Consider the following 14167-nt stretch of genomic DNA (forward strand, 5'->3'; position numbering starts at 1 on the left):
TCTTTTCATGCCTAATTTTTTAAGCATCAGAACACAGTTAAAGTATTTAAAGTAGTAGTTCACGGCAATGGCTAATAAGCTGCGTAAAACTTTGATAACTTGCTCTGGAATACAGTATGTAAAATATGAATATTTTATTTCCACGTAAATCTTAACAGAATACTAGGATATTAAAGCTTGTATACAGTGTTCATAATTATGCATGGATTCTGTAAATGGGACTAGGCCCTATCAATGATTATGAACACAAGCTGTCCACTAACAGATGTGAGAATGGTGCATGCAGACAGACATTAAGTCTGTCACTTTTGTGGATAGTTTGTGTTGGTGTGTTCAGGAGAGATGTTTGATGGATATTCAGTGTCATTAAATCAGGATTACCGAGGTCATTAAAAAGAACTGAATAATAAATAAGTGTAGCCATCATGAATTGTTGGAAAAAAGTCCAGAAGTTTGAAAGTCGTGGGTGAATTTTTATTTCTTTACTATTAAATTCTAATGGTGAAACATGTGAGCAACATCATTTAATTATGCCGTATGTATTTTCACGATGATTATTGTCAAATTCATCATGAAATGTCATGACTTGGATTTGAAATATTTGAGGCAATCCTGTTGAATATCTAGGTGCTAATGTGAAAATGTAGAAGACTTACATTTGCTTACACATTTCTTAATATTATAATATTGCTTCCTCAGTAGTTTAGATTTTTGTTGTGGGTTTCCCCTGAGCTCTGCTCGGTTCGTTTACTCCCACATAATGCTGGCCACTGCTGTATGAGTGAAATATTCTTAAGTGTGGCGTAAAACACCAGCCAGATAAATAAGTAAATCAATGGTTAAATTCCAGTCTTATCAAATAACCAATTTTTACAGTGTTCTATTTTTTTTACAATGTCTCTTAATATTTCATTTTCATTTTCAGCCACAGATGAAGAGATCAAAAAGGTAGGTTTTATTTGTCATTGTAGCTAAATCATAACAAACATAGCATAACAATAAAGGCTTCTGGTTGCTGTCTATATAAGGCTAAATGACGCTTAATTCCTTGTTTTTGTCCAAATATTTTTGGGAAATTGGTGCAAGCATTAGGTCATTTTTCATTATCATTGTTTTAAATTAATGTCACCTGTCGTGACAATTTCTGGCAAGAAAAGAAGACAACAAGTTTTTTTGTGGAAGATAAATTGACTTGCAAACAGATGGTGGCAAGCAATGATAGACCAAATGTATTTAGTGTAACATCTTCTACTGTCATTTATGTAAAGATCTGCTAATCTGCTAACAACAGTATCATATTCTTGGCTGATTTTGAGTGTTTGACAAGTGTTAATTAATTTAAATCAGTGAAATGTATTTTGTGTTGATAGTTTTGAATATTTTCCACACAGAAGTTTTAAGAACAAATAGATCATACTTGTATACTTAAGCAGAGATGGGCAGCTTAGTTCCTTGTCCACCTTTCCCGCCCATTTCTAATAAAGCGGTGGAAAATCGTATAATTTTATAGTCTATGCTACTTCTGATATAGCTGTGAAGATGGGTTGAGCTATGGAGGAAACTTAGTATGAAGGTTTCATTATCATGTAATAAAATTTTGCTACTTGAAAGCTTTTTGTGGCCGAGATCAGGCTTTTATTAGATGCACAAGTATGTATACAAGATCATATTGAATTATGTCATCTTCGTAGGCTATAGTGAGAATAAAAAATGATGGAGTCTGTTAAGTATAAATTTATTTATTTATTTATTTAATTGGTGTTTTACGTCATACATGTACTCAAGAACATTTCATTTATGCAACGGTGGCCAGCGTTATGGTGGGAGGATCAACCAGGCAAAGATTGGTGGTTCCCAGAACAATCCGCAGGTTGTTGCCAGACCTTCCCGTGTTTGATGAGGAAGCCAGCATGACTTTCAGTATGAAGAAATTTCATAGTTGAGTCCTCTTTAACATGCAAAAAGAATTGTTGTACCACACCCTTGACCATCCATGCAGCTTATGTTTCCCTCTGTCTTGAAATCAACAAACGTGACAAAACTCTTGTCATTGTCGTGGCATTTTCTTCATGCCACATGTACATGTACACGCCCACATAGGCTGAATACTTATTTACATCATGTCTGGGGCCTTCAGCCTGACGTTCCAGTTGGGCAACACTATATATCATATTTCATTCTCGGACTGGGGTGCATCAAGCTTATGTAACTGAAATGAATCTTAAATGATCAAACCCCAGTTATTCAGGATTGAGGGTACCATATTCATTGTGCTACTTTTAATAAATGACATGTACACAGAAAGCTTTTGTTGAAGCTAGAGACTTTGTCATGCAGTAAACATGTGCAAATGCATGTATTGACAACATTACTCCAGGTAACAAAAGTATGGATGATGCCTCCTAGCATAGACAGTGCATGCTGAAAACTGCCAGACGCAAATATGATAGATAAATAATATTACCAGGGTCAGAAAACTTAATTACCAGCATACATGTAAAGCAGAGGTTGAACCATTCATGTAGACATCTCTCACTAAATGCACTGGCACTTGTGGAGAGACTGTAGAGATTATCATATGGAAGGCTTCAGTGTTATCCTTTATATGTTGCACCCAGTATGCTTGAGAATTTGATTAAAGGTATACTGCAAAGGTTTTTCGTGGTAAACAGAGTTACTGAAGTAAATATATGGTGATGACTGTCCTGCTTTTTTGTACTATGTGTAGAAGTATGCAATTTGTAGCTTATGTATGGCCAGAAATAAACCACACACATCTGAAAAGTGTAATTTCCTCAAAATGTCATGGCTTGTTACCCTGAATTGGATTTTGGAAAAAGAGAAAAGCAGTGGATAATGTTTCTACCGATGTAAAGAGTTTTAATAAAAGTACTTATGAAATGATTTTCAAGAAGACGACTTCAACAATTTTATGCATCAAAAATTAAAGCATCCCAATTCAAGTTTAAGTTTTGTTTTTCTCTGTCTCTATCTGTCTATGTTAGTCACACATGTACATGCATACATGTACTTATTTAAGTGCTTCTTCTTGACATTTATCACCAAGGTTGATTCAGTGCCTGTTACAACCTCATTATCTCCAAAACGCAGCTCTCATTTCAAATGTTCACTATAAAGACACAAGCACAAGGTTAGTTCTTTCACAAAACTATAAAATCTGAATGTTTACTTTTAGAAATCTTTGGCATATATACATGGCAAGCATCTCCAATCAGAAAAAGCAAAAATGGAGATAAATTTATCAGTTTCTCTGATCAGTTAAGTAGTAGTGAGGAAAACAATTACTAACAGCTTCTCTTTTTATCTTATCGATTGCAGAGCGTCTCAGTCATCAAAAGTCTGTGTGCTGTCTTAAGCCTGGAGACATTGTGCATGTTAGCTGTAGAGAGCATGCTGGATGGTTGGTGGTGGTGGTGCACACAATCTGATATCTTCATGATATCAAATAATAAAAAAGTTACAAGTGGTTGCAGAACAAGACACTTCATGCAGTAGTGAACTTTTCCCATAAATGGCTCTGTTTTGCACACTGAGCCTACAGTTGAGCATGTTTTTTTTTGTAAAGACACAGGCAAAAGAGTCTAGAGTGAGTTGTGTGTTATTTATCAAATTATAGAATATCGCAGAGACATTTGAGTTTATCTCAAGGAAAGGCTAATAATTTGGGTATTTTAATTGAGGGTAGAAATACATGTGGAAGCTAAAGAGAACAGCAACATACTCATTGCAAATTATTTAATTCTAGAAAGTGAGCCAGCCTGCTTAAGTCTGTATTGGTGAAATCATGAGCTGATGGTTCAGTATTAAATTATATACAAAAATGAATTAATTGCACATTGTAATTTTTTTACAAAATCTTGTCAAAGTGAACGTTTTTTGCGCTGTAAAAATACACAGTATTACCTGACTACAAAGATGTGATAGGGAAAAGTAATGTGAATGTGCTTTTATAAGAGCATTTTATTAAAGCGCATATGTGACAGATATATATATATAAGGATTGGCAAAAATATTCATGCAGAACTGTTACAGTAAAAGTTTCAGTAAATTTTAGATATATTGTGGAAAATATGTATGTTACCAGTATCTAAAATTTGTATAGAATTTTGTTGTATCTGTGATATTTTATGTTGTTTTGCAGTTGATTGTGATATTCTGCCTACAGCAGGTATTTTTAATTCTCCCCTGTTTGTGTCAGCAGAGAAAGACATACAAAAATCAGGCAAAAATGCAATAACTTAAATGAAAATTTACAGGTTCAAGTTGTTTAAATATCTCATACGATTGGTTTCGTGAATGGCTTCAGAGTTGCAATATTATAACATGAACTTCAAACTCCACAACATCCAACACTATAGAGAGTAAAATACATTGTTTTTAAAATTTATTTACGCTTGACAGATGAACTTTTGATGAAACCTTGTCTTAACTACATTAAATTTACAATTACGTACCATAAAAGTATTCATTTTTGTATTTATATGTTTTTGATGTAATGTATCATTTTTGATTAACTATTTGTAAATTTAGTTTTACATTTATCTGCATTATACTTGCAGCTATTGACTGAGGGTTATAGTTTTGACCCTGATATCCGTCCAAGTAGTATTTAAGAGCTAGTCCATTTCCACAGCCCATAGTGTTAAAAAATAGTTAAATGATTGTGGTTGAGATAATATGTATTGTTTATCATGAATTATAAACTGTTTCGGTGGACTGATGATTAGAGCGTCTGTCTCGAAGTCAAGAGACCTCGGGATCACACCCTGGCAAGGTGATATCACAAACTTCAAAAATAGTACTTGGGTGACTGGTTGAATCCAGAGTCAGTATAATGTGACTGTTTGAGGTGTCATGCCGGGTGTTTTTGGCATGATATTTCAGTGGCGGCAGCACTTTGGCAGCATGGACTGTCCTTCCACAGGAAGACACAATACATGAACACACACACGTAATGATTCCTCGTCGTCATCTGAAAAATTGTTAAAGGCCTGCTCAAACACAACAATTGTACGTCCGATTTTACTTCAGGCTAATTGTATGCGACTTTATCGTGCTGTACGTATGAGCAGGAAACAAATATGCGACTTTATCATGCTGTGTGAGCGGAAAATGTTGACTTAAACACTCTTCTGTCCGATCATTCGATTCGCTTTCAACTGAGTTGGATGAAATAGAGCCTGTTCCATATTTTATGGAAAGGAAAGGAGGATTGACCAATCAAATGATCTTGGCAGATACTACTGAAAACTTCATCAAAGTGAATAAAAATGATCAAAAATGATCCGTTTTGAAAAGAGTGTATGAACAGGAACCTAAGACAAAGTAGGCTGTGAAGTCTGTGTATTGTGCTGGATCTCGACATGTCAGGTAAATCATATTTTTTTGATATACTAATTGGCTTTGACTTTTTAGACTGGCCTGCTACTGAGTGCCACTGAACACCCTGTTTTTGTTAGTACTAGCGGTTGATGTATATTGTTGTAATGTTATTGCAAGTGAACTTATCTTCAGATAAAAAAAATCCCAGTGTTCAGTGATGTGAAATATTCGCTGAATACTGATGTACCTAAGTCACACTGACAACTTGTCAGTTTTACGATGAAATTTATATAGGCTGAATTTATCAATATCTGGCCAGTTTCTTTGTAGAAAAGATGACATGTGAAATACATTAATAAGCTTATTATATAATAAATTCTATTTCTCGATATTTAATATAAATGATCAGAAAGAATGTACAGTCATTTTCTCATATATGTAATTCATTTTTATCTAGTATTAAAGATATTTTAGTTCCAGTTACTCGTTAAACGATAAGTTCAATTTCAAACGAAGATGTTAAATTTTCAGATGAATCTGTCAAGCAGACGAAGGCTCAAATCAACAATCTTAGAACAACCTATGGCCAGGAACATAATAACATGAAGTTGTCAAAGAAGTTGTCATTCAGACCTTATCACTATAGCTAAGCACATCACAAAAATATAATGCTTATAGATGACCAATAGTACTGTAGTTCAGCCTTTTCTTAAAGCATTATTCTGTGTTGACTGATAAAATTATACCTTTGTAAAGCCCTGAAACTGGCCAATCCTACCAATGTAATATTGTCAAAAATGTGCATAAATTGCTCTTTCATAGGCAAAATTGTTGAGGAATTAGGAGATATTTATACCACTACAAAGTAAAGAAATAGATCCATTCTTCCCCACTTGTTGATTTACAAGATACATTATGTAAGCTTTGTAAATGTTGGTCATGTTTGTCTATCTTAAATATAATATCTTGGCATACAAGTGATTTATTTTGTTAGACAATTGTGGTCTTAAATGAAATTGATGCTGATGTGTAAAATTCTTACCGAAAAAAAAAATGTAATTAAAGCTACCTCGAACATTATTCACAGATATTTTTTATTCTAACTTATTTATACTTTAATAATCATTAGACTTATACTGAGGGAAATATCAGTTTTCCGCTGGGCCATACATTTCCTCCCACCCATAATGCTGGCCACTTTTGTATGAGTGAAATACCTGAGTATGGTGGAAATAAAGAAATAAATTTTTAACCAGTATGCAACTTTTCTTTTTACCTTTTAGGTAAGTTGACTATCAATAATTGCACAGCATGTCTCATTGATAATGGTGCTGATTGTGTTGTCTGGTACTGTGTACAGATACATCAGCTCTTTAAAGGTACAGCCTAGAAATAAAAATGCATCCCAATTCAGATATGGATCGTTTAATGTAAAAAGATCAGTTAATGAAAGTCGCAAGTGCGAAATAGGCGAAATAGTCTTCGCTGTCGAAGTTGAAGTTGACAGCTGTCAGATAAGCCATTTTGATTTATTACTTGTCACACGATAAACTGGACGCTTCTTCGAATTTTCAGATCAAAAATCGGTGTGTGTGTGAGCACGTGATGTTGAAAGCAGCTTTCGACCCAACATTCAACCAAAACCATACAATAATCAGAAAGAAAAATTGGACCAAAAAACGACGTTGTGTCTGAGCCGGTCTTTAGTATGACGTTAAACCCCATGCATACATACACTTACATACATACATTTACATACATCAGTTATTACCAACTAGTAGACTAACCAATTCCATCCTGTTGTTAAGAGGCAAGACTATCAGGTTTTTGTACCTCCTTCACTCTTCCAGTTGGTTTGGGCCAGAGGACACAGGTGACCCCAATTCCTGTCAGTGTCCTTCCTGGGCATGGTACATTTGTGTCAGCCCAGTTTGATAAGACAAGGTTCATTTATGCAAAACCCATCAAAGCTTCTCAACTTCAACCACAATTTAAATCATGGCAATGACAGGAATCTCCAAGGAGAGGCTTTAAACTGGACACTCGCATTTTTTTATTTTCCACATGCCAAAAGGAAGATGTGTTGGAAATTTGTACTATGTACAAAACTTTGTATAGCTTTCGCGCCCCAAAACAGAGAGACAGACAAACAAAAAACTGTGTATATTTGTGTATGTGTGTGTGTATGAGAAAGAAGATCAGAGTGTTACGGAAAAGGTTCTGAGAGATCTTATGGAAATCAAATTTTTCCGTCACTTCCACTTTTATCTGGTGTTATCACTATGTACACATTATGTCACTAACATTTGACTTTGATGACATTATGTCCTTGAATGATTTTGACATCATTTGGACAAAATTGCCTTTCATAACTTGTTCTTTACCTGATTGTTCTACAAGGCCTCATACTATCCCAAACATTTCTCTAGGAACTGGTTTAGTTCATGGACATTACAGTAACTGAGATGGCATGGATTTTTATAGTGGTCATAATAGACATACATGTATGAAGACACGCAGTGTATTTGTGTTGTGATATGTTACTTGTTTTGTGTGAAGTTTTGAATGAACTGAGGGGAAAAACTTCAATATTTTTGTGTATACTGTATATTTACTACATAGTGGTGACTGCTGTATAAAAGCCTGTTAGGTTGAAAATGTTGGTTATACAGTCTTGTACGTGTTAATCAGAAATAAACTAATTTACACAGTTCTTGAACTTGACATCTGTTTGGTTTTTTTCAAGAACTTATTTGCATGTTTTTTTTATGCAAGATCTAAGATTTGTCAGCTGAAACTGAGGAACTGCATGATATAATCAAAGGTTACATTCGGATCATATTTTGTGAACAGTGGATTGATAGTCCCCTTGAAGTGTAAGGTATTTATCTCTAATAAAAAGTGGTGGAGCTTAACGCATTTTAAAGAAAGTAAAAAAGCTTTTAGCTTTCACTAATATATTTTCAGCACTTATCAGTCTGCTTTATGTGTGGAAAGTATGTTCATTTCATTGTTTACAAAATTAAGTTATAAGATGTAATATTTAATGGAAAATGTAGGTTATTTTAAAAATGTAAATAGTAACCGTTGTTAAGATGAGACGAAATGGATTAACACACACATTTACTGCTGTGTACTCAGACCAAACCTGAATTGACCCCTGTCCTCTTGTGATAAATGTGTGCATGTACTATGTTACCAGTACCAGGTTGCCCACAAATCATCGTAGAAATGTCATGAATTAATTTTTGGGGCCATGAAGTGAATTTATTGTTGGGTTTCAAATTCACCTTGTGGAGAAGTGCCATGTTGTGCCACAGCTGTCATATTTGGGCACTGATGACTTCAGGATGTGGGAAGCAGTTGTGGGAAATAATGGCTAATGTGAGAATAAAGGCACACAGAGAATAGAATGAAGTTTCACATGAGCAGATCAGAGCATGAAATAGAAAGCAATTTGGGCTTTGGGATAATGTTGATCTATATAAATATGTTGTGGCTTGTGGGTTTAATATGTCTTGTGACAATTTTTCCTTTTAGTTCCCACAAATCGCTTCCAGTGCAACTCCTGCCCACCCACCCACTGTTGAATAATTTTCACTTGCCTCTCATGCGAAAATTTTTTGCGGAAAGAAAGTTTATGACTAAAAATATTTTCAGTTTTAGTGTTATCATCTTATTCTGGATTGTGTGGATCTTCCAACAGGACTTCCTCAGGGTCAAAATAAAATAATGATCAGAATGTGTTCTGTATTTCACATTATGTATTGGTGTTTTCTAATGTTGCAGTGAAGGGAGCAGTAGTATGGAAGTATTGAGGTTTGAGAAACAGCAGCTAGATAAACAGGTATGTTTTTATGAGAATGTCAGTTATAAACTTGTTCAATTCTTGAAAAATTCTACATTTAACTCCAGACTCTTTATAGTTCACTATGAATGAACCTACAAGTATGTTTCTTTATAGGTGCACATGTGAGGTTCTCCCTTGTAAGCACCAAAACACTTCATAAGATTTTGGTACAGAAAAGATTGTTAATAAAACTTTTTAAAAACTCAGTGATGTGAATAAAAAAATTAGATTGTTCATTTATTTAGAACCTAGGGCATGAAATACCCCTTTTAAATGAGCATCTCACGCTGGTTAGAATAGTTAAAATAGTCTGAGAGTGACACTGAACAAAATTTACAGGTACATGTCTTTGACTTGCCTATTAGATATCATACCTGAAAGACAATTTGAGTGAAGGTCAGAAGCAGGCACTGACCCACAAGAGTAACTTACTACAGGAAAAGATGGAGCAGCAACAAAAGGCCCTGAAGGAAGGTGGAACACCAGCTTGGAAAGGTGAGGCTGGTTCTTAGCACATTGTTTGCTTTAGTCATGTTTGCCTGAAATTTGTTTGTCTTACCCACTATTGGTACAACACCAAAATAATACACATAGATGTTGCATGGTGGCATCGTTATGCAAACATAGCATACTGTATACCTAAATTCCTTAAAAGAGTGCTGCATATAAATTGCTGAGACTGATCGTCTTTACATGTTTTGTTTTTATCTCCCCAACATCATTTCCAGGAGAAGTTACTCAAAAACAGGCTTTTCAGAACTGTAGAAATTCAGCTTCCTTAAATTATTCTCACAGCATAATAATTTCTTACTGCAGCAACCTCACTTACAGGTACAACTACGGGAGTAGGATGTTTGTTTATTCATCACTTTTTTGGGTTGTTTCAGCCTATGTTTTGCAGTTAGAGGCTGACTCTCCAGCATATGAAGAAGAAGCACGCCAGTTAGCTCGGCAAGGAGACATGCAAAAAGCCCAAATAGTTCTGACGAAGAAAAGACTTGTTGACAAGGAGGTACGTCAAATCAGCATAATCAAATTGTGATTTTTACGCCTCAGCCAATTAGAGCTAAGCAGAATTGCTGTGGGTCCATCCCAACATCTGTCTGTATCTTTCTGTTTCACGGGATATCTATGAAACTGTTGCAAACTTGATATAACCAGGGCATGAAAAATTCCAAGAGATTTTGATCACATGGAAAGTAAGCTAGTAAATCTCATTGTCCCCTGTGTACTGGAAAACCACCACCAGGCATAATATTTATTGCCACTAACTTACATGTATAAAACAGACTGGAGGTCAGAAATTTATTCTCACTTTCAAACGAAATTTGCTCATGCTGCTAGTGTTATTGGTGTGCAGAGAAGATACTATATTCATGTCATTCAGTTTATATATATGAGTTGATCACTGTGTAAAGATTAAGCTCCAGTAAAGATGTGTGTGGAACAGTGCTAATAACATATTAGAAAATATGAGATGAAGAAGTAGGCCACACCACTGGGGGCTTGTATCAAAATGATCATATATTACAAGTACTGTTTACTTTTGAGACATTCGTGACCCATGTTCATTTTGATTGGTTCATTAAGTGTTGTTAACACAGTATATCTACAACTACCTTGCCAATTTGTATAAAAATGAGACACACCAGCATTGCAGGTTCAAGAATTGCCGCAAGCGAGATTTGTGAAAAAAAATTATGAGATTTGTCTTGTCCTTAAGGCATATATCACTTTTCTTTTCTCTGTTAATCTTTTCATTTGAGAGATGTTTAAAGGTAAACTTTACCAGTTGGAATAGAAGCAAATAGATATATAATTAAGTCCTGCAGTTCAGCAGCCATTTTTATTGTCGTTTGAATGGATATATTCATTCAGTGAACATGACCAGATCTTAGATCTAATTATTTTAGATCAGTTGAAAATAAAACAGTTAACTGAATAAATTTTGAAATAATAAATTTCATTAAGCATTACTGAAAAAAGAACAATATTGGTACACTCTGGTGTAACTGCTATTATAGATAATAAATTGTTTGGTGTGATTTATTTTTCAGTTGGACGTTATTCGAAAGAAAATTCTTAACACCGCTGCATCTTAGGATAAAATGGGGATGTTTCAGCCAAATGGACGCCTGCCTTAGTGTACCCACTGTTTAGTATGCATTGTAGTCTCAGAATATGGCATAGCGTCATGTTTATTTAACTGTTTACTTACAGACAAGAAGTGCATTCATATACTGGTGAAAGTCTGTTTTCAGATAGATAATGTTACTTTGAGTAACACTTTTGTGACTATACGCTGCCTTTTTCTAACATTCACTCTAGATTTAAGCCCAGAGGTAGCAAGACCAGTTTTCACTTTGTTTGTATGATTGTAATACATGTCTGTATTAACAGTGTCTCAACTCTGCTGAACATTATAATTCATTAAAGTAAATGGAAGTTAAAATATGAAGTAAGATTGAACATACAGACAACTGAAAACTATGCATAAAAATACTTTAATTTATGTTTTTTTTAGATTTTGTTAAGAGTGTTGAAAGGCATTCAGATATTTAAATACCATGTGGGCTTTATGAGCCATACTGACTGTATTTAGGAACTCACGTCACATCACCTTTTTTCCTGATGTTCACCAGAAGGAAGAAATTTTGGGGAACATTATTTCAATAACCTTTTACTTATAGGTAAAAAGAGTTATTTCAGCACTCAGTGTCATGATTAGAGTGGGATAAACTTCCTGTGATGTCAGAGTTCCTAACCTCTGATAGTATGGCCCATCAAGCCCACCTTAGAATTCAAATGTTTGAGCGCCTTTAACTCTTTTCACAAAAATCTAAAAAAATACCTGAAAGTATGTGTGTGCATAGTTTTAGGTGGTCTGTTTAGTGATGCCTACTTTGATTTTTAGAGGTCTTGTACTTAAACCTATGTGTACCTGGATACTGATGTATGATCAAAGTGTTACATATCAATTTTATGAATATAAATATATGAACTCAAAGATAGAAACTGGTTATACCACAAAGCATGGAAATGTATGTTTGTGTTACCGTGAATTGGATTTTTGAAAAATGCTGTCCTTGTGTTAGATATCCAGAATTTATCCCAAAATGTATACATTTAATTGTAAATTGCATACTATATTTTGTTGACAAAAAAAAAAAAACAACATAAAACCTTCACGTCTAAAAACTGTTCAGGTGTATTGAATATTCGGAATAAGGTAAAGTCAATCCACTTCTAACAAAATATTACATTTCTGTTGCTTTCAAAGATACAAATGTATGATGAGAAATGTTGGGTACCTTGTGTATATAGATGTATCTATAGTGTGAAGTGCCTTGTTATTGTGTAGCAAAGTTTCAAGATAATGTGCGATTTATTAGTACATGTACATTCTTATTGCACAAGTATGAGCTCTTGTTGAAATCTTTGGATCAATGTAGATGGGTTCTAGATACATGAATTAGTCCAGAATGTCCATGGAAGATGTTAGTTATGAAAGTATATAATGGTCCATTTCTGTAGACATACTTATATGTTAATGATATCTTTTAAATGAAGGTGAGTACATTTTATTTAACTGGAGTAATGGAGACAAAATTATGTGCAGTAACTGAATAACCTATGATATGCAAAATGAATGTCATTTGTATATATGTGAAATAGCAAAGGACTTCTAGGGAGCATTGCACATACCATGGTGGTTGTATGATGGTGGCAATGACCTGTGTTTAAGGAGATTCACCTATGTTATGGTAATATAAGTATGCGATATAAAATGTATCATTATGTATGAAGTAGGCCCTTTTGATCATTTTAATTTACTGGCCAGGTTATTGTATTTTTCATTTATGTTGTAATAATTTCAGTGGATCAATACTAAAAGTACATGTACATACTAAACAGATACTTTACTTTTTTGGCTAGTGGTGTATGTTTAGGGCCTACTTAAATGGCTCCTGGTGCACCGATTATTAATACTTTTTATATGACTACATGTAGCAACGGACACTGTCAAATGGTTCTTAGTCTTGAACATACTTTACATATTTATCTGGCTGCTTGCTGCTGTTGTATTTATTATCACATACATAGTACTGCAATACAAATGTATGTACCCAACCCAGTTGGCATGGTAAACTCCTCATGTCACATTGTATAAAGCTGTTGGTAGTTTACAACTTAAAATGCACTGACTGTCCTGAAGATTGTGGTAATGATTCTGTGCTCTTATATTGCTTACCAAGCTTACTCCAAGGTTAAACTCAATATGAGCCATATTATGCATATGTATGCATGTATGTATGTACGTACACTTCATAGTGATGTGTATAGAAAACATTAAATTAAAACGATGTGTAAAATTGGCATGTAATTTATCACAAGAATATCATACTGGATGGATGTCTGGTATTGAATTGATGGATAATCTAATACATGAGTATCGACCTAATGTTCTGTGTTTTTCTCAGTTTTTTCCTGTTGGCTTTTGCCCTCTGAGTTTGGAGGTTTGCCGATCAGTCTAGGGCATAAGTTGATAAAAGTCACAGTGAGTGAAGAAGATTCTCCATCTTGTGGTGAATATTTCGGTAAGAGTAACATTTCCTCTCGCACAGCTGAGTACAAAGTACAGTGGTGTGGGGCATGCGTATATTTCATACACATGTTTTGGTGGTTCCTGTCGGTGGTGTCGATCTGCAGAGTGTTTTCCTCTCAGAATAACCCTTTCCAGAAAATGGTTTGGATAAGCAGTATACTTAAACCACTATAAGTGTACATCAGCGAATCTACATGTATAGTGTGTGGTGTAAGAATGGCAATGTGTGCTTGGCGTCATGCAGAAGACATGTAGGCCCCAGTCTTGCGACTGCACTTGAAGCTATAGCGTTCACTCGGACGTGAATTTGGATAAATAGAGTTATGGCAGCCAGCATGAAGAGTTTGAATATAACTATGACAGTTACG

At 34.7% G+C, this 14167-nt stretch overlaps 1 protein-coding gene across 5 annotated transcripts in view; it reads left to right on the top strand.

Annotated features, from left to right (window-relative positions):
- The window catches only part of LOC135469614 (coiled-coil and C2 domain-containing protein 1-like), a 29605-nt gene extending 15958 nt beyond the window's left edge, over positions 1-13647 (top strand). For 2 of the 5 annotated variants that reach the window (XM_064748117.1, XM_064748118.1), the window contains 5 exons: positions 926-948; positions 9133-9190; positions 9559-9688; positions 10081-10205; positions 11251-13647. In XM_064748117.1, coding sequence (XP_064604187.1) covers positions 926-948; positions 9133-9190; positions 9559-9688; positions 10081-10205; positions 11251-11295 — 381 coding nt within the window. In that variant the 3' untranslated portion in view covers positions 11296-13647. Of the gene's footprint in view, positions 1-925; positions 949-3339; positions 7481-9132; positions 9191-9558; positions 9689-10080; positions 10206-11250 lie in introns of those variants that run through there. The other 3 variants (XM_064748119.1, XM_064748120.1, XR_010444342.1) reach the window with 2 other exon arrangements.
- Positions 13648-14167: the final 520 nt, after the last annotated feature.

This window comes from Liolophura sinensis, chromosome 7 (genome assembly GCF_032854445.1).
Source record: "Liolophura sinensis isolate JHLJ2023 chromosome 7, CUHK_Ljap_v2, whole genome shotgun sequence".
NCBI classification, from domain to species: Eukaryota; Metazoa; Mollusca; class Polyplacophora; order Chitonida; family Chitonidae; genus Liolophura; species Liolophura sinensis.